Below are 27,976 nucleotides of genomic sequence, written 5' to 3'. Positions count from 1 at the left end.
GGGAAATACCGAATGGTCACTTTAAAAAGTCGTTAATTCTCGACGTTTTCTGCATTGTAAGTTTCTGGAACTTATCGAAAATTGTAAGTTTTTATTCTAGAAATGCAAAAACAATCACTTAAAGTGAAAATGACTTGTAGAATTCGAGATTTCCAGTGCTTCGGGAAGTTTCGAACATTTCCCGTCCCGAAAATTTTCCGACTTGGTCGGGAAATTGCAAATTTTTCAGTCCCGAATGTCGGGATTTAAAAAAATTACCGTCCCGACCCAAAAAATTCTGTCCCGCACGCACACCCCTATTATTCATTAAGGCAAGAATTTATCATACCGGACCCTTCTGTAATTTCTATGCTACGTCTTATACTCACGAAATAATTAGTCGTGATGATTTATTTCAAGTTAACATGTTGGGGTGAGGTGAAAAAATTGTTCATTAACGTGTAGAAGTTGTAAAACAAGCTTTTCAATTTTCGCAATGATTCTCCGTATTCAAGTAATATAGCCATATTTGTGGATATGAACAAATTACAATTAGTTACGCTGTCTAGAGCGTTGCCACACTGTTGATTTCATACTTGGAGAGCATGGATTGTGTAAGAATGGCGGAAGAGAACAGTAAAAAAAGTTGTTAATGTTGTACAGATTGTTAGGTGGAGTGTGCAGGAGGATGAATGTGGGCTAATTAATAAACTTATGGTTTTCAGTATATTGCCCAAAGAACGTGCTTACATGTGACAGCGACAATCACGATGTAGAAGAACTGATTTGATTACAGGTAAATTTGGCAACAGTACATCAATCATAAAATTGCAGGATACGAAAATGGTGAACGTTTGCCGTTAAAGTGCTACGAAAATAAGATTTTTTATCGGTTCGTAATCACAATTACCGCAAAACCATTCAGGAATAGACACACTGACCATTCTCGGTAAGGTTAGGTTAAGTTAGGTTAGGCAAGGCAAACATGGTTAAAATTTGGGCTCGAAAAAAACATGCACGGGTGGCCCAACAAACCATTGACGGATAGCCCCACGAACCGTTCAGGTACGGTTAGGTTAGGATAGGATAGGCAAACAGTTAAAATTTGGGGTCGTAGTAATATCAGGAATGTATATTTCTTTTTTTAAGTATTGGAAACACAAAATCTTCCGGTAAATAATGAGCAATCGTGCCGATGGCGGACCACTCAATTTCACTTATTTTGCAATTTCTCCAAATTTTAACTTCAAATTCGTGATTATGCCAATTAGTGAGTATGCCAAATATTACAAAAATCGGGGAGGGGTCATGTATTGTAAATTCGCTCCTTCATTAATTGTGGAAGCACCGAGCAGAAAGATTTGGTAAGTAAATGTGTATATTTTATCTTCTGTTTTTCATGCTCATGAGGTGTTATTTTTTTAGTCACTTTACTTGGCGTAGGGACATTTGGTCAGTTGTAGGGACATTTTGACTACGTCTGTAGGGACATTGCCGAAAAATGGTTAGCAACACTGTCGGCTACCAGACGTAGTCAGTGTACAGTCGGAGAAAGAATTACCTGGGCCACGGTACCTAGAATTTCGTAACGTCTTAAAGCCTGTTGTTTATGCAACCCAAACAACAAATTATTCGCTTAAGTTTGTCTGGTGGATCTGAGTTCTCGGGAACGATTGAGCATTGATAGCATGAGTCACATGACTCATGCCCCAGCAACAACAAACAACAGCTGGGTGCTACGTGGCCTCAAGAAGAACATTTCAGCAACTGGTTTCTTAACAAGATCTACTCGTAAGAAAATATATTTTTCGAGTGATACTAGTCATTGTCAAGAAGGTTCACTGAAATTATGGTTCTCATCACAGGCCACATGCCACACGCTAATGGTTTAAGTCCAGTTTATGCACTGGACCTACAGATTAATGTGGGATCCGAACCAAATGTTCCTCTATCTGGTATTGAATTCGGAAGCCTTTGATTACATGTCGAAGACGTTACCACTACGCCATCGGAGAGGCAATGGAACGCCTTGAGAAAGAGACGAGTGAAACCATATTTGGCGTAAATTTTAAAAATAAGACAATATTTTGTGGTCACAGTTTCGAACCGTGGGAGAGACATATATATTTTTTTGTCCCATCGTCCATTTCACGAGTTTATAATTCTTCCTCGCCGATACGATTAACGCCAGTGGGAGAAGAAAAGCGAAGTAAAATAACTGAAACAGAAATAAAAGGAAAAAGCGAAACAAATTTTATCCATAATATTCTGCGGTCACTTCAGTTGTATTCAAGGAATCCTACATTTAAAGAGAGCCGTGGTATCTAACTTGTCTTTTCCACTTCCTTTGTGCTCTCGATTCCCTCTGTCACGATTGGTCTAAAACTAATTAATGCGACGTTAATTAAACAATCCAAACAACGAAACAATGCACAATCAACTGCACAAAACAACATTCCATTTGTTTTCGAACCGGAAAACAATTGACATGCTGTAAAATGAAGCAAGAAGCAGTAATAAACTGGGAATTTGGTACGGTATAGAATTAAATCGGTGAAGATGTTCCATTTGATTGGATTTTTGTTATTTAGTGTCGCTATTCTTTCACTTTTGGCAAATAGCGACGATGAAGATGATATGATGACATTGATTCACGGACACTCACCAAGAACACCCATGGCCAAGCCGAGATTCGAACCAGGGGCCCATGCTGTCGTAGCGCGCTGTGCTAACCACTACGCCACGGAGGTTGGTTAGGAGTGGACATTATACCATATTTTGTGTACGCAATTGGGATCAATCAATCGAATGACTAGGCATATTATATTATTAATATATTCATATCATAATATCACGTCATATTATTCGGCACGAAGTAACATCATAGACATTCAATCTTGCATGATTGCCTTTCAACTATTTCTTCGACTTCAGGTTAATAACATCAATAAGATAAATTATGAAACAAATGATAATGAATGTGGGATATTGACAGTTATTTCGAATTACCTGACACAAGCAACATTAAGCAGACTCGGTGGGCAAGCTCATTAAGTGGTCAACCTTCGATCTCGTCACCAAAGTTCCCGGATTTGAGTACCGTCCTTGTCACAGGTGTTTGAGTATTTCGTCATTAATTTCATGTAATGGTCACTCATCCACAACTAGGAAGAAAAGTGATGTTACGTAACAAAACTAATAAAAATAAACATGATCGAAGAGTACTTATTTCATCTCTCACGAAATCTCCTATAAAACCGGGATATATGAAATATATGTATCTTCACATACTATTTCGATTTCTATATTTAACTAGCCGAGACCGAGAACGGGAGAGGAATTTTCAGTTCGAGAAACCGAGAGACGGAGACACTGTAAAGTCTTGTTTCTTTCTTGACATCTGCCTCTGTTCGTTATTGGCTTTGTATTGGCAATTATTGTCATTATTCCTCCCCTGGAAGTAAACCATAACGACGATTTATGATTAAATACATTAGAGCAGATAAAAGGGCAAGAACAAGAGAGTCATGCCTGCCCTGGACTTCAACCCAGAACCTTACGTAACGAGATTTGAAATTCTGGAGAAGGCATCTGTGTTTCGCTTGGCTTTCTCTTTCCTCAACTTCTGTTATTTTATCATGCACGTATAATTAAAATGGATCTGAGAAAATACGTTGCGATCCATAATTGTGTTGGTTAGATGCTATAAATGTGAACTCCAACATGGAATAAATTATTCCCTTTTGTATGTGGTTGAACATGAAATTTTCTTACACTGTGACAATTTCTTTTTTAGTTTTTCTGCACAGATAAGCTAATCTGGACTGGACCTTGAGTTTAAAATGACATACGAACTACTACGTGCATCCACCGTGTATCGAACTCGGGATCCCTTGATTATAAGGTGACGACGTTATCATTACGCCATCGAGGAGGCCCCGTGAGAAAATATTATTCACTCGATCTATGCAATAATTTATTTAAACATTTTCGTTTTCTTCTTTCTTTTTTATTAACTACTATTCTATGACTCTTTTTTTGTCTTGAAATTTCTTCTTGTTTCAGGAAAAAAAATAATACATGCAGGCTGTATACCCCCAACCCCCATACAAATAGATAGAAAGAACTAATTTATAAATAACGTAACCATTAGGAAACAATTCGAACGTTAACTGATATAACTGCAGATGAAACAATACTTACAGACGCTAACGAAATATATATTCCTGTATAAGCTTACAGACAACAGGTATCTGGTGAGTCATTCACTCTTGTTAACTACGAGCGAAGGTCACGGAACCAAAGGGTGGCGAACAGGCATCTGCTCTACGAAACTAGGGTTAGCAGACGAGGCCGTGTTCCTCTTATCAATGACGTACGAAATAAGGAGGAACACAGCTTTCATATCAAACTAGACCCGTGTTTTGGTCCCGTCATTGCATGTAAAACACTTTTTCGTCGTGGCCTTGAAGCCCTACCTAAAGGCTACTCTGCAAGAAAGAAATCTTACCATTGAGGGGAGGAAAAGTGTGTGTGTCTATCGAGGTCTTTCAACTTACGTATTCTTCTTCATTTTAGAACGCGTGCTGTATTTGGTAATTTCACATTGTCTTCCTGCTTATGTTATTCGCGACGAAACTTCTGGTTTCGATAATCTGGACGATAACGGGATTCTGAAGGTTGGTTGATTTGGTGTCTTAAGTCCACTTTATGCACAGTAAGACTAATCGGGAATGCACCTACAGTTTAAAGTGGTATCCGAACCACTATGTGCCTACACATTACTTTGCTGCTAGATATTTGCATGCTAAGATGTAGGAAATGCTACATTTTCAGTGTGTGGAATTGAGAGTTATTTCGGATACGAAGAATTGGAGAATGGAGTAGTGAGAAAAGTATCACCTCACATGTTTAAATTATAGCCCCCCCCCCCCCCACACACAGACACACAGGATATAGGCCGTGGTTTTTATAACGAAATATAACATGAATGAATTGTGTCAAGAAAAACTGGAGCCTATTCACATCCCTACGAAGCTTGGAAGAAAGTCCACATAGAAATTAGAAAGTTCTGTTCCGACAAAATCAAGACGTATAGTAAATGAAAGAGCAAAGTGCTACTACCTTTGCACCAAGCCATGAAGGCGTGTAGGGGGTGCGGAGTTAGGGTTGCACACTTTCTTGTTACGGCCGAAGGTGGGGATAATGTGATCATCACCACGCCCCTGGCCGCCTTTACCCCCCCCCCCACAAGTTTCCTAGAGGTACCCACTTTATACGACGCTGGGTGGGCGCCGGAGCCACTTGAACAGGTGGACAAAATTCCAATCCTCCCCAGTCGGAGATCGAACTCAGAGCTCTCGCATGGTAATCAAACTCCCTAACGACCGAGCTACCGCGGCACATATAGTATAGTAGCCTTTGTAATTAAGGCAAGAATTATTTTAGCGTTTCGTTCAACGGTTTTAGGGGAATCATTTTCGAACATAGGCTATAACTCTTGTCGGTTCTGCGACCTGGCTTGAGAAAAGGCGATTTTATGACGAACAACATTCCACCTGATGTCACGTGACTTTCCTACATTTCCTGCGTCTGTGTGCTATTGCATAAAAGACGAGTTGGTCCTTGAGACAGACAGAATCACCCGATCACCTAAAGGTGCAATGTGTGTTGCCTACCTTTCCGGCATTATTTACTGCCATTAAAGTCTTATGGGGAAGAACTTTTTTCCACCACTGTACGTTCATGTTCACTTCTGTTTGCGTTGTATGGTTTGCGTTTATCAGTACGCGTGTTGTTTATACTGTGTTATTGTAATGTGCTACTCATGGCCAGTGCTTTATTGTGTGTTAATTGTTATTCATTCATTACTTATGCCGTTAAACAAATATAGTCTTGAACAGAGAGTTTTTATGTACGATAATTACGTGAAAACGAATTCTTGCAGAAAAGTGGTCAGGGAATTACGAGAGACAGGATCTCTTGAACCTAAGAAACGTGTTGTATTGCTGTTGAAGGAGGTCATTTTCAACATCTCTTATAACACAGGAGGTTAGTGATCATCATTATTATTACTTTTAAATATCATTTTACGCTTTCGGTTTGCTTTATGCGCCGGGATGCTGTCTTCCATTTCTGTCAACTGACGATAAAGTAGCGAAGTCTAATCTAAGATTATTTGTATTTGGGAGGACACCTTTTCCAGCATCCTTGCGACAAGGTACGTGCTTATTTCAATTGTAATTGTAACTGTAATTGTGAAAAGTGGAAACATTACAAAACAAGCGGTTTCTGTTACGGACTTCCTGAACGCAATTTGCCGGGACCTGTTGCATGAACAGTCCGCCGAACGGCCGACATGCTGGCGGTAAACGACTGAATAACCTCCCTGTAGTTTCTAAGATCATGGAATGTGTGAAATTGGAAACCTTTCACCGCAGCGTTTTTCGTCTAGCTGAACGACCGACTCAAAGTTGGCTACTCTCAGATGCTGCTGAAGAGCAATTTTGCTAAATTTACGAATTCAGGACTTGGAATTCTTTCGGGGCGCCCAAATAAGAAGTTCCGAAGAGTACAAATATGGAAAATAAAATCTGAATTTTTCGAGTCTACATGCCATGATGCGCAAAAATAATACAAAATATAACTGATTTCAGCTTAATGCATAAATATGTATTTACATATAAAGCCGTTCCCTGATTATTATTAATTAATTAATTTTTGCGTACATCAGCCATTCTATTTCTTTTCCATTTTGTAATTCACTAAGAATAAATACAATATTATTTCTTCATTCGCCAACGCGAGCCTTTACATGGCTTACGACAATGTAACAGTACAACAATGCTCACGTGATAATCGTTTCCGTAGAGCATATCTTACAAAAATTGATATACAAAAAAAAAATACTGTACAACCCGACTTAGAATTAATTGCCTTTCTACAATTTTCCAAAGCCTAAATTTGGCCAACAAGAACAAGAAGTTAAGTGTCGTTTATGTATGTAATAATTCAATGTGTACTGTGCACTCATTCAAACTTTGACAATTCGCAATTGTACTGGAATCAATGATCGGCAGAAAGTTTTAGTTTAAAAGAATGTAAGAAGGTGCATGATAAATTCATAATTCACCCACGAAAAATGCACGGCACAGGATATCATTAGAAATGTATATGTGCTTTCGTGAACATTTGTTAACATTATAATATACTGCGTTGTTGCAAGTCAGAAAATAAAGAATTTTTGTAGTAAGAGAAGTTTGCTTCTACACAGATAAAAGCAATTTTATCTTTCTAAACATTTTTGTTGTTGTTTGAACGTTCAAGTATGGTTTGAATGTTTTTTGCAAGAAACACATCAATATTATTTCTCGCTTAAAAATGATTGGGAAGGTGTTCTAATATACATAACACTAATCCAAAGGCTTGGTCAAATCCTTACATAATGTTGACTCCGTTTGAAATAATGTTTTTTACCAGTTTTCTTGTAGTTTTATTGTCGAAATCTACTTTAGCGACTTCCATTTTTATGTATTCAAAATTGCATTTTTCGTCTACACATCTATGTGAGGCATTGTCCAATCTTAAATTACATAACGATGGAGTGTTATTAAATTATAAAAATCTCGTGCTCGTGTGAAACAAACAAACAAACACACACACACACACACACACGCACGCACACAAGAATCCAAGAATCAAACCCGAGATCCCTTAACCCATTTCTAAGTTTGGAATTTTTAAGAAGAAGTCACTACTGGAAAAATTGAGGATTTTTAAAGAAAGTTATGTTTCATCACTCCCTTCTTCTTCTTCATTATTCGATTCACATTCATTGTCCTGATGTAGTGGTAATGTCGTCGCATTGTAATCAAAGGGTCCCGAGTTTGATACCCGATTGACATTGCACAGTCGTTCAGATCCCATTTTAAACCGTAGCTCCAGTCTCGATTAGCCTATATGCGTATAAAATGGACTTAAAACTTCAAACAAGTGCAACTCAATGTTCACATCACGCAAATTTGCTTCTTGAGCCATATTTCAGTTCTCTATTATCCACGAACTACACCGCACAACAGCACACAACTTTTCTTACGTCTAACTAATATGGATATGTTCTGAACCAGGGGGTGCTCGTTCGGCGGCGCAGATCGTATGCGCAGTTGTCCGTGGATGCATGACGTCACCATCGAAACACTCGGCACGGAAAAGGATGGTTCCTTATGCAAATATTGAGAAATTTGACAACGAATATCTTCTAAAATATAGTAGCAAGGGAAAAGTTACAACTTTTACTGTTAAGATTCATCCTTTCTAATCAATTTATCACAAAGTTGATTCAAATGTGTAAAATGGTTTTCAAGAAATCGTGTTACGATGGAACCCCTGTTTTGTTCTCTCCAGGCTTCCAATGTAAGGGAGTTTTAACTTAAGCGCGTTGCATTTCTTTTTGCTCTATGTTTTGAAATAAGATTATTTTGTTCTTGTCAACTGAAATCATGCCTAAATGCTATTGAAAGCTGTGAAAACTATTATCAGAACACTAACGGAAGAAAACTAAAATATCACAGCTTGATTGATATAAAAAAAATGCGAGATTGCCCATTTTTGTGAAAAAGGCATTGTGCGAGATCTAAAAGCAGAACTTTATAATATTGTACGTAATTGTAAGGGTGTAATAAACGTGACTGCTTCCCAGGCACGTATCCAAGGGGGGCTTAGGGGGTTCAAGCCCCCCCGAAAGTTTTCGGTTTACACTAGATAAAATGAGATTTTTTGTTTCTTGTGGTGTCAAATAAAATAATGTGACGTTAATTTAAGGAGAGAAATAATTATCGAGGCAAGACGGAGAATATTCTATAACCCTGTTATTGGTAACAGCTCGTATCCAAGGTGGGAATCAGGGGGCTCAAGCCCCCTTTCAGAAAATTTTCAGTTTACGCTAGATAAAATTAGGTTTTTGGCTTCTTGAATAATATGGTGATAATTTGAGAGAGATAATTATCTAGGCAAAACGGAGAATGTTCTATAAGCCTGTTATTGTTAATAGCGCGTATCCAAGGTAGGGATCAGGTGGTTCGAGCCCCCCCCCTCGCTCCCCAAGGAAATTTTTCAGTTTACACTGATAAAATTGGGTTTTTGACTTCTTGAATAATGTGACGATAATTTAAGGAGATAAATAATTATCGAGGCAAGACGGAGAATGTTCTACGGACCCTGTTATTGTTTATAGCGCGTATCCAAGGTGGGGATCGTAACTCGTGGACTCCCCCCACCGGGAAAGTTTTCATTTTACACTACATAAAATTAGGTTTTTGTCTTCTTGAATAATGTGACGATAATTTTAGGAGAGAAATACTTATCAAGGCAAGACGGAGAATGTTCTATAACCCTGTTGTTGATAATATTGCACGTAAACTTTTCTTACGCTTTCGGTGTTGTCGTAGCGAACTTGAACACTATGTAGAAGAGACTTGTCAGCATTTGGAAGCTGCACAACAAAGGTAGCGCCGCAGGTAGGGCGATTCGGATTCATTGTAATTTTTTAATCTCTGGAAAGCGCGAGAGGGAACGTTCTTGAAAAAGAGAAGGAGTCGAACTACTGGCAATATTTACGAATCGTGATATCTGCGAAACGTTCTAGAATATAATGAGGATATTAATACGCGGCTTCAATTTCCCGGTTGATCTGTACACCAGAATAGGTGGAGACTTCAGAGGTAAGTGTGACAATTCATACAGTCGATTAGTGATCAGTCAGTGTCCATTGGTTGCTTTATAAGTTCTAGTGATTCGAAAATGAAATGGACTAAATACCGTAAAGTAACGAAGTCTACCACTGGTTCCAGTTCGGTCCCAAAGCTAAAAACATTGACGACAGCGGAACTTCGAGTAGTGCTACGAGTAGTTCGGGTGGAAAGACGAAGAGATCGAAGGTCTCTCTCTCTAAAGTGAATATTTCGGCAGTATCGGGCTGGGCATTGGAGCGATTTATTAAAAAAGAAATAAGCTGCACAGATCAACTGAAAATCAAAGTTTTGAGTGATGATTTCGTTGTGCCAGGACCAAATTTTGTGTATGCAGTCCGAGAATTTCATGGCATAAAAAAATACTTTTGTTTAAGGCTACTGGGTTCGACACACACTCAACAGACAATTTTGGACACTTGCGTGCGAGTGCTTAGGCATGAATATGAACAATTTGGTGTGTTTCGGCTTTTATAAGAGCTGCAAACATGGGAGGACAAGACACATTAGTGGTGTTCAGGCTCGAATGAGAGAGAAATATTCGTGAACTGTCTGATTCCAGTTCCCTGCACACAGTTTGAATCTTGCGTTGTCGAGTGGATTGTGCATTCCGTGCATGTGTAACACCTTCGTAAAAACACTTCTGGTACATAGATGTTTTGATGCCTGATGAGAAGAAATGGACAAACATACATACTGAGATGGTTCCGGCACACAATATTAATGCATGGAAACAGAGGAGTTGAGTGGTAGAAAATGTCCCGATTTCACGTTCTGATTAAAATGACAGCCTTAAACAGTGGCGACGATTTAGGAGATAGTTGCTCCCCATTCTTTTGCCTCCACACTATCACACTATGGCCTCTTAATGCTTGTCTCCTTGTCCACCCCCCCCTCCCCACATTTTGGAACCCAATTGCCACCACTGGCCTTAAACATACAATTGTGATACCCCTTTAAAAAATGGTGTTCAGCCTCCCCCCGCAAGGAATTCCTGGATACGTGCCTGCTGCTTCCCGTAAAATATCACTGCACTCTCCACGTTCTTCTTCTTCTGTCTTTTCTTTGGCGCCGTCAATAGCTTCAACACGTTGTATTTTTTATATATATTTGTCACATATTTGTTTTAATTAGTATTCAGCTCGTTCCGCCACCTGAACGCAGCAGCTACGGCTCAAAGGGCAGTGTAGTTACACCGGAAGAAGGCTCGGAAATGGCAGGCTTCAGAAGTTAACTCATCCAAATTAAATTAAACAGGTATTTGCTCTCTCTAAATTTAAATCATAGTTCACAAATAATTTGATTAAAAGTTTTAAAAGTATCTGTTTTATTTAATAGCATATTAATTGGTGCATTCTTCTCCAGCATAGCCATAGGCAGTGACCACACTACGGGGGGGGGGGGGGTGCAGGAACGCCTCCCAATTCTCGTTCGACAATTTCTCTCTCTCTCTTATCTGCCCCCAGTAAAACGACAAAATAAATAAATGAATGAATGCTCTTTTAGCCAAAATGTGCATTTTTGTGTCGTATGTAACGGAATAATAAAAATGATTGCCCCGGAAAAATATGATTTACCCCTCTATCTTTACTATTGCGCTCTCACTAGCTACAACATATTTTGATTTCTATTGTTCCCACATATTTATTTTAATTTTAGTATTGTGAATCATATTCCACTGTGTTACCTCACGTAGTCACCCCCCCCCACACACACACACACACACACGTACGACTTCAGTTGTAAGTTTTAGACTAAGCTTGTCAAATATCCACTTATATCTTTGCATTCTTGAGCCATTTAAAAAAATCATTTCGCCCCTTCTTCTGGACTTCTTCATTCCTAATCATAGGAATGTTTTCCCACTGGAAACCCGTTTGCAGATCGAGATCCCAGGCTATAGCCTTCCCAAGCCAGCGTCCCCTCCAAATACTCTCTTGGCCTCATGAAAGACAAATATATGTATTTCTACGAAATATTAATTTGACTTAGCAGTTTCTCTTTTCGAAAAGGAATAAGTTTTAAATTTTAATAGCTTATAAATTTACACTATCGATTTTGAGTAAAGGTTTTGCGTAACCCTAAAAGTACATTTAGAGACTGCAAGGTCAACTCTCGATATTTCAGATATATTAATAATTTTCATCACAACGTCTTGTAATAATTATTTGTTACTTCAATAACCTCCTCGCAAATGTTTCTCGCATATTAAAACATAGATGCCATATGATTGTCATTTTCTGTTTATTTCCTTGTAATGCTGACCTCCGTGGCGAAGTGGTTAGCACAACGCTTTACGATGCCAAGGGGCCCCAGGTTCGAATCCCCGCCCGGTCATGGGTCTACTTTCCTTTCTTCAATTTCATCATATCATCACGCATTCTCATCTTTGCGATTAGCCATATGTGACAGATAGCGAAGTAAAATAAACTAAGTCTATTAATCAATTATTTTTTACTCTAATTCTTTTTTAGCATGCCACGTTTTTGTTAAAATTATATTACGATTTGTAAAATGACGAAATTCTAAAGGAGAACACGCAACTTTCTTTGTAGCGCATCGGTCAGAAAGTTTCAGGAATATGGATTTTCAAAATACATTTTTTCACATGTACTTTGCCCCCTTTTAAAAATCCAGATTTTTGCCGTTGTTATGTATATTTATTTATAACAGCGTTGTGATTATTTTCTGGACCACTATTGAGCAACTTAAAGGCAAAAATAGATTTAGCGGCAAAAGATGGCTAGCCGAGCAGCTGTGCAATATATGGCAGGCACTGAAAAGAAAGCATGTGCTTTAGAGATTTTAATATGAAAACTAACACCTTAACAAGTATAATAATAATTGGCAAATTATGGAGTGGACTCGAGCTCCACGTGCTCAATCGCTCCAATAGCGAATTTAACAGACATGCATTCTGTTAGAATATTCCAGCATGCAGTTTCTTACCTGATTTTAAACAATTCAGCAATACGAATTGTTGGTATACAACAATGCTTGCGTGTTAACCGTTTCCATGGAGCTTACCATTAAAACTAATTGAAATAAGATAGCCTTTGACTCACAGTAACAGAATGTTTTTTGCAACTACAACTTGAATCAAAGTAAGTTTTATATATGTGTGTTACACACGCAAAACATTTTCCTGTTTTAAGACTGCATATACATTTTTCACGCATCCAAGACCTTACGTTGTTGTTGAGGCCAATGCTGGAAATGTAAATTCTTAGCTAATGCGACCTGGGAGATGCTTTACAAAAATTGTATTATCTGGAAGCCCCCTTTCCCCCTCTTTTCCCCCACGTTGAACGCTGACTGGGGCTATACTCTTTAAAAACAATGGATTTATTAAATATCCAGAAATTTGCTTATTCTTTTTAGATCATGAAATTCTAAACGATGGTCAATTAATTCCAATTATCCTGTTAATTATGTAGTTTAAAATAGTGACTTTTCGTTGAATTTAACGTTAACATTTTGAGGTTTATGCAAATTACTAGATCATATGCATCGATATTTGTACATTTTAAAACATCTAAATTGAATTCAAATTCTAATTGGAGAAGTTTCAACTACCAACATTCATATTCACTAAACCAGATTTGCTTGGTTTTCTTTGAATTGTGGTGCGGTCAAGCCTTCAAAAAGTGATCAGTATTCCCGTCTGACAGAACTAGATGATGAGACTTACAACAAGCACTACAGAAAATCATGCAACCATCTTGATGTGAACATTCAAGCAGTGCTATAAGTGAAGGAGGATGCAGGGGATGGTATCCCCCAGTTAACAAAAGTTTTACTGCCTATCAACGTGTTAAATCAAAGACGTGCACTCCCCCCCCCCTCCCCAACACACAGCTTGTTCCAATTCTCGATCAAATTTCCTCCCATCTAGGAATTACGACTTCAAGCACTGCATTCCAGTAAATGTTTTGCCATTCCATCTAGATGCTACTGTAGTTTCCTCTTCACGTACGTATATTTTTGTACGCACCGTTACTTAGTTCATTCAGATTGTAGAGATACTGAATTTTACAGAAGTAATTGCTGCAGACTCTGACAACTTTTCCTCATTACAGCTATTATTTCGAAAGATTCAAGAACATAATTGGATTATCCAGGTCTGCAGTTCATTTTCAACTAATTCAACATTCAATATCTTTCTATGATTTGTGAAGTAAAATTGATTGGATGGCATAACTATGGCTGGAAATGTTCTAATTAGTTCATGGAACATGTCCCGTGGTTAACAGTCGTAGTCAACTGATCTTCTTGCCTGATTGTTTATGTTCAGGATGCCTGCGTGATTTGCTTACGAGCAAACATTTGGCCAGGTAGGTAGAAAATATTACATTGCAACAATTTAATTTAACCTATAAGTATGGACCAAATGGCTTCACCTTTTGTGGAATACTTGTTTACGTTTCGTCATCTAGTTCTGTCAGACGGGAGAAAAAGTGATCACCTTTTGAAGGCTAGACCGCACCACAATTAAAATAAAACCAAGCAAATCTGGAATACCCCATTATGCTTGCAAGGTGAAGCACCCGAAAATATAAATTTGTGTCTGATGTTTAAAAATTTCATTCGCTGCTCCACGGAACGATACCCTTCCACGTCGCTCAAAACATGGCGGCATAATTCCCAGCATGACTACCGAGAGTTCATGAGATGTTGCCAGGTTGTAGATTATGGAGCACACTACACGTTAGAATGTACACATGGGACAACGTAAAATCGGGCTCAATATTTAATTGTCGGACACATTTTGAACTTTCAAAGTGAAACGCATTAGGAGATCCCCTGGTGCGCACCCCTATGCCTTACCCCTTCACGTTAATCACTACGATGAGGATGAGTGATAAATTTATGAAACAGATTGGAAACAAGCTCAATGTTCGTGCCTTTCGTAGGATTCGAACCCAGGACGTAGATATCCAAAAGCAACTGGCTACTGAATGTGACACACCACGAGCCACTGGACCACACACTTTTTCTTCTTCCCTTTTCTTTCCTGTTATGTCCATTTGTTCGACTATTTAATTTAATACAGTTCCTCTTTGGTTAGTTCTGTGGAGGGGAAGGTTCTTTTCCTTGTGATCGCTCTATACCATAGCATATTTCAATATGCTCAAATATTTTAGTGATAAATCGGTCCTAAGTTTCTTATCATCTCCTATTGCAAAATTGAGATGAAGCGAGTTTTACGTCACAAGCGTGGTGGCTTTTACACCGAGAGGAAAATTCATTTTCTACGATAAGCTTTTGGTGCACAGCAATAACATTGCTTAAATGCATACTTTATAGTGCAAACAATACACGTTTGAAAGAATACGCTATTTGTTTCGATTGTAAACAACGGGCACTGGCTCATGGAAGGAAATATCACAATAGGTGAGGTTCGTGGCTACTTAATATTGCAAGAAACATGTGCATGTGCAAACTGCATCTCTTCCTCTTTAACTTTATTAGTTGTTAAATGAAAAACCAGTAACTCGGTATACCTTTCGTGCTGTATATATTGTCTTGTTTTCTGCGCGCTTCGCATTGCAATCACAAAAACTAACCGCAATTTAGGGGAAAGTGGGGGAATTGCGACCACCTAAGGGAGATTTTAAAAATCTCAGAAACTGTACGCAGTGAAACAAAAAGAAAATGGGGGCCTGAAAAAGCAATGTTTGTAGTACATCTCTGCGTACTACTTTGCATCTGTCGTTAATAGTTATATCTGTAAACGTCAGAAAGTAACAATGTGCGTGTGAGCGCAATTGCCCTATTGGTAGGGTAATGGCACTCAGTAATCATCCTAACAGTAAATCAATACAATTTTTGTACTATACAGAAACTATATCTTTAAGTACTTATATTTATTAATATTCAGATACAAATTAAATTGAGCACAATTTTGCACAAAAATGCACACATGGGACGCTTATTATGAGAAACGTCTTTGCACCCTTCATGTTCCCATCACAAACAGTTCCCACATCTTATCTCAGCGTGAGCGTCATTACCCGATAGGCGCCATATTATGTTCTTTGTTTCTCGTCTCATGAAGAACCTCAAATGTTTACTTTATAATAATTAAGAAATAAACAGGAGATACTATTATTAGATCTGTAAAATTTTCAAGTCTCTAGCTTAAACGTTCCGTCTACTTACCTTGCACTTATTTCCTTCCCAATTTTATAAGAAAATATGAGGAATTCGTTTTTGGCACCCTGCTTCTTAAAAGTCAACTCCACATGAGCCGCCTTTTGTTTGGTGCCTCGTAGTACTGGGTTCTAGATGTTAGCACAGGTTACTCTTCAATAACACACTCCGTAACGACTACAGAGGGGTGAGCGCCATTGCCCGCTGAGCGCCATTCCCCCACCTTCCCCTAAGTCGAATTGCTTCCGTGATAAAAATGTTATGAGGTTTTCGGAATTATTTTGGTATCAAGAAATGTTTCCGTCTAAAGGGGCCTTATTGTCATGATAATGCTATAATTTCTTGTTGTTTAACTTTTCGTTGATGTCGTACCTATTTATGCTAACCGCGACTGCGACGATAAAACGGAGTGATGAACTGAACATTCGTCGCTTCGTCGAAGAGACATATTGTAAACAGATTTAGAGATCGAAGATTTTCTTGTGTGCGCCTCGATGTCACTTAAATATGGGTAAATTTATTTTATTTGTTAATTTGTCCATCGGAAGTCACCTTCGTGTCATTTTTTTGCATCCTTTGTCCTTTTACTCATGATCATAATCTCATTTATCATTCGTCGGACCCTGTGGCTGAGTGGTAGTCTACCTCCGTGGCGGAGTAGTTAGCACAGCGCGCTACGACGCCAGGAGTTCCGGGTTCGAGTCCCGGGTAAGGCATGGATATTTGTGTTTGTCCAGATGATAAGAAACTGAAAATTGAGATAAACAGAGAATTGAAAAACTGAGAATAAAGTGGAAAACGGGGAATACTACCGCTTAGGGGTATTCCTTAAAAAAATAAAAAATTGTTAGCACATCGCGCTGCAACCCCAGAGGTCCCGGGTTCGAATCCCGCTCGCGCTTGGTTGTTTGTGAATGTCCATTCATCAATTTCATCATTTCATCACTCAACCCCATCTTCGCAAATTAGCCAAGAGGCACAAAACGGGAAGTAAAATAAAATAAATAAATAAATAAATCATTTATCGTTCCTCGATAAATTAAACTAATTATAATTATATTAAATTAATTAAAATAGTATTAATTAAAATATTCAAATGAACTAATATATATTATTAGATGAATAGGTAAAGAACAAAATAACAATAGTGATATATAACAGCTTACATTTATTATCTAGCTTACATATAGTTAAAGTCTGCAAAATTTGTAAAAGAAACGACTGCCCTGGCAAGGAATTTAATGTCAAATAGATAAAGAAAGAAATATTTATTAAATTAAAAAAAGGATGTTAAATCCAGTTGACGAAAAATAAACTTTCTGCTAATATTTTAATATTTTAGTGATAAACCTTGCATAAATCTTCTTTGTAATATCATTCAAAGACGTATGATCCCAATATAATTCTTGCCTTGCAATAAGTTCGGCGAAAATAAAAATAAAAACTCGATTAAACAAGAAGTAAATTTTCATAATTTAATTTCTTATTTTATAATTTCATCATTTTCATTATTTCATCTTAGTACTTACTAAGTCTTTCGTGGGGGAGGGGGGGGGGGTGTCCGGACCACCTGGACCCCCTAAGTACGTTCTTGGTAGAGGATGAACTCGGGTGGGTGGATGTCTGTCTCGCCCAGCTACTAATCGAAGCGGAGAGTGTGTGAGACTGTGCCATGCGCATGGAAGGGATTCACCTTTACGTTTTACGATCTGTAGTAGCTACGACTCTGCTGTTTTTTATACTTATTGGTAAATTGAATATTATAACAGATGATATTATCTTGTTTCTGACATAGCTTTAACAATTATATTTAAAAAAATGTTTTATCATTACAAAACAAATTATGTATTTCCAGTTACTTGCTGAATTTCTCTCATGTAAAAGTACTTCCATTTAAATTGGATTTGATTTGACTTTAATTTTGATATTTAGCGTCGCTTTTCTGCCACTTTTGACTAATAGCGATGATGATGATGAGTGATAATATGATGATTTTTTATCAGGAGGGGGGAACCCCGAAGTAAGCCCACCTCCACCCGCATACATTGGAGGGTATGCGCTTAGTATCCTGGTACCTTAAAATAAGGTAGTGTCTGCTGCCACGTTCTTTTTCTGCTGGAGCCTCAAAAGAGATGCGCGTGGCAGCAGACTCGGTCTTTGTTTTATCGTGATTTCTTCATGCTATGTATGCAATTACGTCTGTATCACATACTGTGAAGTTGTAGCATAGTTGTAGAGATTACTTTCACATAAATGTTTTAAGATTAGGTCCCTTAGCATTCTTCTAATAATAAACCTAAATGCTCTCGTAGTTAGGTGTTAGGTTAGGTTCCGTTAGCATTAAAATAATATCGCTAAATGCTTTCTAAAGAAAAGGGTTCTAAATTACCTGTACATTCATCCCCACTAATCATAAACTTGCATTTTTCTCGTCTTCATCTGTTCTTAAGATTTGTAACATCCTTTTAGCAGACCAAATTACGTGGCAGGAGCAAATTTGACGCTTATTCTTACTGCTGACACGTGCGTGGCAGCAGACTCGGCCTTTAAATAAACCAGGACGTCAGTTTCCTGAATTTAACGGTTCTGCCGCCTCTTTTATTCTCTTCCTCTTCATGTTTACTTTCAATTTAATGTAAATACAATAAGAAAAATAAAATTAAAAAGTAGACTATTCTATGCATACATTAATAATAATAATAATCCGTCGCCGTAAGGGCCTTGGTCTATCTCCCGACTGCCAGTCTCCCTCCCACAATCCTACCTGCAGGTGTGGAGATCTTCAGTCGGTAATGGGGTGACGTGTGGTCAGCACGTCGAATACCCAGCCGTTATAGGAGATATCGGCGACCGGGTTACGCTACTCACTCGTAGCTCCCAAATTTCCTCACGATGGTGGGTTGTCACCGGCCTTATATACAGGCCGAGAACCCAGAGACGCAGGCGAACTCGAAGCCATCCCGTCCCGCAGTCGGAGCCCAAAGCACAGCGCCTTAGACCGCACAGCCTCAGAGAAGTAAACTTCAAATTTACAGGGTATACCCAAATGAATGTATATTATACAGATTTTTTTTTGTGTGTGATATAAGTATGCAAGGTGTCATTTAAGTGGCGCCAACGGAGCACAGAAACCTCCCTTACCCTCACGATCCGGACTTGCCCTCCCCCACCCTCACAGCCCAGCCTCGCTATTGACCCGTTTTGGTGATCGGAATAGGTTTTTTGCAAAACATTGTTTATTTATTTAAAGACTTTAGTGGATTTAGTAATTAGTTAAACTATAAGTAGTGTAGTTTAATGTTGAATAAGTTTTATGTTAGATTATGGCTAGTTTAGTTATCTAACTGTTGTTATTTTGAGTATGCTATAAATAGGTAAGAGAACCATTTGGAATCCACAACAGTTAATGATAGAGTTGGTGTTTTAAATCCACTTTTTGCACAGTAAGGCTAATCGGACTGGACCTACAGTTTAAAGTGGAATCCGAACCACTATGTGCCTCCACCGGGTATCGAACCCGGGACCCCTTGATTACAAGCCAACGACGATGGCGAGAAGTTGATGCGCCATCGGGGGTTGAGTGGTTCAAAGGGTAGGGTTGTGAGGGGTGAGGGTGTAGATGGGGGTGATGTTGAAGGGTTGGATGAAATTGATGAAGGACACTCGAAAAGAACACCCATACCGGGATTCGAACCCCGGAGCCCTGGCGTCGCAGCGTGTTGTAATAATCACTACACCAAGGAGGTCGGCTCATTTAAACTGGTTTAGGAGGAGGAGGACTCGTGGGAAGGGAGGGGCGAAATTTCACGAAGATATCATTTCGCATTTGGAAGGAACGGTGTTACAAAGGAAGACCGTGTCTGCAAAGCGAGACATCACAGAGGCTGCGAGCGGTGCTGGAGGCGCTGACGCGGGCTTTTGCACACGAAACTCCCAACCGCCGAGATTCTCGTCACCCGTAACTGAATTACTTTCGGGAGGACACGCGGAAGAGGGGGCCTCGGGGGAGACGCCACCTGCCGCGGATTTTAATGCTGACGTCAGAAGAGAATTTCCCGAAGAATTCCAAAACACAAAGGAGACAGCTAACAAGAATATTCTGGCCGCCAGATAATACATTCGATTATACCAAAAATATAATAAAATTGGACGACACGGTTCACCAAAAACAGTGCTACTGTCACCGTTTGGATGGGGTTACCACTTCAATAAAAGCAAAATGTAAAAAACAATCTTTCACAATAAATAAACATATATATTGCGTCTGTCTTAAATATCGAACCACCACACTCGTCGCGAATTACCAGGCATGAAATTCTTGCATAAAATCATGAAAGGCAAAATTAAATCCGAATTTCTGGTCAACAAATTTCATCTACGAGTCCTCACACGGACAACCACAACGTTAAGCTCTTTCTCAATCCCACCACTAGGCTCTCCCTTCTACAGCAGTCTCTTTTCTACAGGCTTCCTCGCTCATATAATAACCTGCCTCCAAATGTTCACATATTCTTACCAGAGCACAGTTTCAGAAAAATGTTAACAATTAATGTTTAATTTTAATTGTTTTCTCTGTGCCATCTTGTACGCTATTGTTTTGTTGTTATTATTGTTGTTGTTTTCCTGTTGTTAGTGTTTCAGTGTAAAATGGTCATTCAATACTCTATTTGAAACTTTATGTGAAATAAATAAAAACTAGAATTACTAGAAAATGTTAGGAAACACTCTAAAATAGACCATTTTCACTAGAAGTTTGTTTTTTTTTCAAAATGAATTGTTGGTACAAAATTTCGAATTACACTAGTTCTTCGGGCATTCTCAAAAGAGTCTATTTTGAAAAATTCTGAAATATCCCTGCGATTTTTCTCCAGCAGAAAAACGTATTTCCTTGATGCAAATTTGTGTTCCTCAAAATGTAGGATATTTAGTGTTTTGTTTCCTTTTCATATTCCTCCCTGACGCCGGAATAAGACTAAATTGTAATATACAAGGTGTCTCATAAGTAATAGCGAAAACTGACATAGGTGAAAGTACAGGTGAAAGTACACGATAATAGAAGAAAAAAAAAGTCTCAGTAAACATGGGTCTGCAAACGAGACGTTATCGAGATAATCGCGAATGTGCGATTACAAGCCGCCACTGACTTCATTGTTTGTAAACGTCGTCCTAGTTGGTAAAATGCTAATAATATGTGGGAATGTGTGGTTACAAGCCGTCATTGATTGCATTTTGTAAACACTGAGTGCTTTACTCTTTGCGCGGTCCGAGGTTTGCTCTTTGTTTACAAAGCAGAACATTTCCAAGAGGTGGTACGGCTTGTATCCACAAATTCGCACACATTATTAGCATTTTACCAACTACGACGACGTTTACAAACAATGAAGTCAGTGGCGGTTTGTAAGCGCACATTCGCGATTATCTCGAAAACGGTTCGTTTGCAGACCCATGTTTACTGAGACTTTTTTGCTTCTAACATTATCGTGTACTTTCACTTGTGTCAGTTTGCGCTATTACTTTTGAGACAACCTGTATGTTCGGAACAAAAGGCCTTCTCATAACCCCATATTTAAAGTGCTTCAGTTAAAACCGCAACACAACCGTTCAAATAATCAATTGCGTCGCACTACGACGCCAGGGGTCCCGGGTTCGAACCCACGACCCCTGAAGTCCCGGGAAAGGGAGTTCTAGCCTATTCTCTATCTTGGCAATCTCTGGAGAAGGGGAGGGCGGATCGAAGCAGCACACACTGCTGCAAAGGCTGGTAACTGCTGTCGGTCTCTTTCCCCCTCCTCTATGCAATCCCGTTTCCTCTCATGCGTTCATTGGTCGAGCTCTCTCGAGTAACTATTTGCGCAGAGAATTGCTTTCGTTCGCTTGCTCCAGAGATTCCCGGGAATGAGTACAGCTTGTTAAAGTTCGATTCAAAAGAGATTTCCGTATTTAACTCATTGCAGTTTGATGGTTTAGTGTTTTTTGTATATTTAGATGGGATAATATAGTTTCCTAAATGCAAGAAATTTGATCATTTCTCACAAAGGTAAGCTTTGACCTTTTTTTGTCATTAAAACTAAACTTTGTCTCAATTTTCTAGAATTTAAGCAATGTGAGAATCTTAAGCATAGAAGAAATCGTAAAAACTATGTAAAAATAACACAGAATTTTGCGCTAAACCGCGAAAAATAACAACGAATTGCAATAAAAAATTAACATCGATATTTACAGAAAAATAAAACTAAAATTTCACGTCCGCATCAATGGGTCATGGGTTCGATACCTTGTAGAGACACAAAGTGGTTCGGATCCCACTATGAACTGTAGGTGTAATCCCGATTAGCTTATATGTGCATAAATCGTACTAAAGAAAGAAAGAAAAAAAAGCATATGCCTATGGGGTGGGCACTCTCCCCAAATTTTATTTCTGGATACGCCCCTGGGCAGAGAACAGCGTCCGTCTTCGGCAATGTCCTCGCGTTGCCCTTTCACTACAGTTGCCTAACATACAACGTAATGGGTGTGACGAGGACCAGCGAGACACTCTACATTCAATTCCCATAGCAGACGGCATTTTCTCACGCTCTATAGCCGACCCAGTCTCCTTAACCTTACCCTCGTACCTTAAAATCCTTCCCTTGAACATTCTACGACTGCAATAATACATTGCATTCCTCTTTGAAACAATATACACAGAATATGGAGACTGAAGCGGAAGGGAGACGTACCGCCACTACGCGATGTCTCCCTGAGAGCGTTCACCCCAGAGCGCCTTCCTACTAATGCTTGGCAGAAATTTACAATTCCCGATCGGGCCACCAGATAATAAAGTCCATACAGTTTGCAACGTGTACTTACAGAGTGTACCACGACCAGCATTGCCACACGCAGGAAAACATGTCTTGTGCTGAGGTCGTTCCACAGTCCCATCACACATGGCGTAGAAACTATTTAGCAATAATCCACACGAATTCACACATTTTTTTTTCCTTTTTGCGTTTTGTTTCACAACACAGACACTTCCGGCCACTGGGCCTTCACCGTGAAGCCATTCGCGAGCATTTTCGTGTTGCCTTTCGCCTAATCGTTCACCCCGAATATTCACCCCGGCTGCGAGGGCTGGAACTCAGTGTTGCCATACTGTGAGGGCATAATTTCCCTCTCCAAGGGGCAAAATTTCCCTTTTGGGACCATTTTTTCCCTTCACGTAAACAAGTCACACAATAATAATAATCGTAGTAGTAGTAGTAGTAGTAGTAGTAGTAGCAGCAGCAGCAATAGCAGCAGGAGTAGTAGTAGTAGTAGTAGAAGTATTTTCGTTGGTCCAGGTTCGTATGAATACAAAATGTTATCGCTTCCTCGCTAGGAAACTATTAAATCGTTAATCCCCATCGTTACTATTATCCGAAGGTGCAGAAAATCGACGTACAATAACCCTAACAGAAATATAAATAGATATAGGTTTACATTAAAAGATTCGATGGTTGATTGATTGATTGATAAGTCCACTCTATACACAGTAAGGATAATCGGGACTGGACCTACAGTTTAAAGTGGGACCCGAATCACTATGTGCCACCAGCGGGTATCGAAGCCGGGGCTCCTTTATTACAAGACAACGAGGCAACTACTGCGCCATCGAAGAATCAGAACTAAGAAGAAATAGCAAAATAAATAAATAAAATAAAAAATGCGTTTATGAAACTGTAACGTAACATTGTCTGTAATAATGTAGAGTCAGACTTCAAATTTCCCTTTTCGCTTACAATTGTCTGAATTTCCCCGCAAGAGGGAAATTCCCCTTCAAGTGGTAACACTGGGTAAATTTACCTTCACGTGGCAACACTGACTGTAACTCCGAAGCGCCGATTCCATCCGGCACGGTCTGGCCGTTACCAAGGGCAACGACGGCCTGACGAACGACGCGTCTTCGTGCCGGTCAATACCGAACATCCCAGGTCAGATGCCGGGAACATCCGAATACGCTGGCGCAACAACCGTTTCACATCGATTCATCATTACCTCATTAGGAGGCCCCTCCCTCGCTCCCCGTGGACGCCGAAAGCCACGTGTGATCTGGAAGCGCCAGGAATTTTCCAGAAGGACGTCATCCAAATATCGGTAGTTTTTACCTTGTGGGAGGAAACAGGCCTGTAGCTAGGATTGATCTCCAAGGGGGGGGGGGGGGGGAGGGGGGTCTCAAGAGTTATCAGGGAGACTTTGTAAACCTATTCCATTTCTTTCAAATCTAACAATATTAAATTACGGTAAATTATGCGTATGTCCTAAATCCATAAGATTTAGAAAAACGAGTATGCAAATACTAGGTTTTTTTTCTATATCAGGGTCATTCCATGTCAAATCAACAAGGTCCTCAACCTTACATATTTTGATTCATTTTAATTTTGATATGCTGAAAAAGCCACCTGAGGTAGGAAAATATGCAACTTTGCAGATCCATATCTCTTGGATTTCCGAAATTACAGTGTTGCAAACTGTGCGATTTTGACCCTTTTTCCAGCATTTTGTTAACTTTAAATTACAATATTTCGGCAACCATACAATATTCCGAGCCAAGCATGTGACATTTTTGGTTACCAATTTGGGTCGTACCAGTGTACATACTGAACGGTGCATGATGCTACGTTGATAATTCAAGCACTTAGATTGAAACTCACCTACTTCCACCAACTTTCCCCCTTTTCATTTTTCGCTATGTACTAATAACGTAGTTGCCTATGGGACCGGCTTTTGATTCACCTTGTATTGATAATAAACTGGAATTTAAACATCAAATTTATGTACGTTAATTTATGTACGTCCGAATCACCCCTGGGGTGCACTGGTTGCCGAAATATTGTACTTTAAAGTTAACAAGATGTTGTAAAAAGTTGTCAAAATCGCACAGTTTGCAACACTGTAATTTGGGAAATACAAAAGATATGGATCTGGAAATAATCAGCGTCGAATAACATGGGTACCTGGGGGAAACCCTGGGGGGGTAAAGGCGGTCAGGGGCGTGGTGCTGATCACATCACCCCCACTCACGACCGGATCAAGAAAGTGTGGGGCGTTACCCCCACACCCCCTATACGCCTTCATGGCGTGGTGCTAAGCACAGGGGAACACTTTACCTTTTTTACCTTTATGGATCTGGAAATATGCATATTTTCCTGCCTCAGGTGGCCCTTTCAGTGTGCCAAATTTCAAATGAATCAAAATATGTGAGGTAGAAAAGTGCCTCTTCACTTGTTGATTTCACATGGAATCTAAAACATCACGTCAAGTGTTAATTGACTGCTACTGACATCCCTTACTACACACTCCATACTACTTTGATGATACAGATAGTTATATCGCACAAGAAAAAAATGAACAATATTCAATCATAGTATCTACCGTACATTCCACCCGCGGCCGAAGCAAAACTTGGGAGATGTTGACCTTTGATGCAGATGTGGAAGGAATGTGGATGCTGACGTCAAAGTCGCAGGTTTCTGCGTAACCGGAAGGCAGCGAAGTCACAGATAAAGAATAACTTTCTAAAGTTTATAGAATCTTCTAAATACTTGCCTCTACTTATACCATGTTTGTTACAACCTGTCCCGGTTCCCGCGCTAGCTGGTCACTGGCTTTTCTCCGTGCTGGGGAAAGTCAAAGCAAGGCAATCAATTAAAATACGCAACGTCTCAACAGTGTCTACGTAAGCGCCTCTCTTCTGGCTTCCATTCGCTCCTCGCTGCCCAGCAGACGATTTTTTCCTTGTTTCTCATTGGCACCGAAAGTGTCGAGCGTTGCTAACGCGGGAAACAGGAGAGGTTCTAACAAACGCGGTATAAGGCCGAATCACACGGAACTGGATTTCCAGTTAGTTTGCGCTGAACTGGCTATCTGACCGGAAGTGATGGCTGCCTGGCTAGCTGTTTGACTGGTTTAGAGGAATAGACCATGTCTACCTGAAAATGAGGCCTTGCTCGAAAAGGTTTATTATCCAAGAATAGACCATGTTCTAATTGCTACTGGTTTTCCTCACCGGATTCTGTGGAATAGCCAATCAGAGCGAAGTTTGCCCATGTGAAGATAATCTGTGAGTTTGCCGAAGGAAAGATTTCTTGTCTGTGGTTGCCGAGGGTTGGTTTGTATTGTTTTTTCGCTTCTCGATAAAAGAGAAAATAAGAGAGATGATTCGCATTCTGTTCAGTTCAATAGCAAAGCTAAGAGATTTGTACGTGACAAATTGATTAGCTAATAATGAGAATCCTTATCCTACAAGTGTACTGAATGTTTGATATATTTAGTTGAACATTTTTTTTTTTTATGAATCCTGCGATCTCGTGTATGCATTCAAGAGTTCGTTAAAAAGCTTGTTCAGTATGTATGATTATTTCGAGCCAATCTCTAGTCCATACTTTTCTTTTTTTTTAAATTTCGGCAACAAGTATCGTGTTAGGCGAAAACTAGCAGATGGTAGCCAGTCCAGCGCCAAATAGGACATTTCTACTGGAGTTCCAGTTCCGTGTGATTCGGGCTTTAGACTTCTGCTCAAAAACAAAATGAACGAATGTAATAGCGGCTGTTCATGTTCTGTGAATTTATGCTTCATTAAGTTGTGAGCAAAATAATATCTGCTGCCTACATTTTCACACCACTGAAAACAAACTATACAAAATAGTCTTACCTAATGTCAAGGGGTTGACGGCAGTGCCTGGCTACGGGCCTGGGAGGAAAGGAGTCCATCAAAATTACTTCTATCAATGCTTAGTTTGCAACGTGCCACCACAATCGCAACTCCATTGTATGGAGTCACGAATTGGCAACACTCTGCTCCTTGCTCCAGCTGGTCATTTGAAAGCACGAGTTCTCACCCAGGGATCGGGATTAACACGATCCCCGGTGACCACCGAATTGCAACACGTCACCGTAAATAAAATTCAAATATTTTAAAATTAAAAAGTCCAAAAACGTTAATCAAGGTTCGCGCGCGTACATACTTATTCGCACAAGCCAAAAATATAATGTGCTGGGTCCTGCTCGCTTCTAGGCAGTGATGAGTAACTTATTTATCACCTCGCGCACCGCTTTAACCTCAGGCGCGATTCTTTCTTACAATGCTAGCAACTCATAACACAAGAAAAACTGATAATTTATATGACAGATAAATGCTAAATAGCGTCAGTAAGCTTAATTGTGGTTGGCAACAATTGAGAATGCCAACGCGGAACTTTTGACGCCGCCATATACAGGTAGCGTCATTCCCCACTCCTAAAATAAACAGCCAATAGGATAACGTTAAATTATTGAAAGCGAGAGAGAATTGCATTGCTATAATGTTATAATATTAAACTTTGTAGAAATAAAGAAACTGATTTTATAACATAATTCATATTTGCCCTTGCACATAAAATGATTAAATAAAGATTTAGTTTACGGATTTATAAGGAAGACTAAATTACTTTAAACTTGTCTATTGTTGAGAAATATCGGTATTAGGTAAAAATGTATTCAACATGTGCTTAAACAACAACATAAGCGTAATAATCTTGGATTTGACAAATAATGATAACGTTGCATATACTATTTAGGATAATTATTAGCCTATAAAATATGAATTAATGTTTCAAAAATACGTGAATAATATAATAACATAAGATAAAACATAAATTATACATGAATTATGAAAACAATGAAGTATAAATAATTTGATGCAAGTTATTAACTTGAAAGCATACAAATAAGATATATTCCAATATACGACTGAAATTTGACTAACATGGAGGTCGTTACAAGTTCAGTACCAGTGTTTACGAATTAAAATATTTTCATGCAACCAAAATGTTACTATCAACACTTTAATTTCATGCTACATTATAGCCGACCTCCGTGGTGAAGTGGTTTGTACGGTTGGGGGTTCAAATCCTAGCCTGAGAATGGGTGTTCTTGAATATCCTTTCATTAATTTCATCATATCATCAGTCCTCCTCATCGTTACGATTATCCAAAAGTAGAAAAAATGTGACATTAAATAACAAATGAATTCCTATTTTGTCGAACAATTTCCATGGTTTCTCCAAGTTTTCCGCACAAATTTGAAATACATGTTCAGACAA

At 39.1% G+C, this 27,976-nt stretch overlaps 1 protein-coding gene across 9 annotated transcripts in view; it reads right to left on the bottom strand.

Annotated features, from left to right (window-relative positions):
* kmr (pleckstrin homology domain-containing family A member kramer) overlaps positions 1–27,976 on the bottom strand; it is a 291,215-nt gene that overhangs the window by 195,621 nt on the left and 67,618 nt on the right. The window contains exon 1 of one of the 9 annotated variants that reach the window (XM_083124239.1): positions 22,728–22,949. The exons of the other annotated variants lie outside the window; for them this stretch is intronic. Coding sequence (XP_082980365.1) covers positions 22,728–22,768 — 41 coding nt within the window. The 5' untranslated portion in view covers positions 22,769–22,949. Of the gene's footprint in view, positions 1–22,727; positions 22,950–27,976 lie in introns of those variants that run through there. 9 annotated transcript variants of the gene reach the window in all.

This window comes from Lepisma saccharinum, chromosome 6 (assembly GCF_977018435.1).
Source record: "Lepisma saccharinum chromosome 6, izLepSacc3.1, whole genome shotgun sequence".
Taxonomy (NCBI): Eukaryota; Metazoa; Arthropoda; class Insecta; order Zygentoma; family Lepismatidae; genus Lepisma; species Lepisma saccharinum.
Note: the sequence above shows the minus strand (reverse complement) of the source record. Positions and strands in the feature narration are given on the sequence as shown.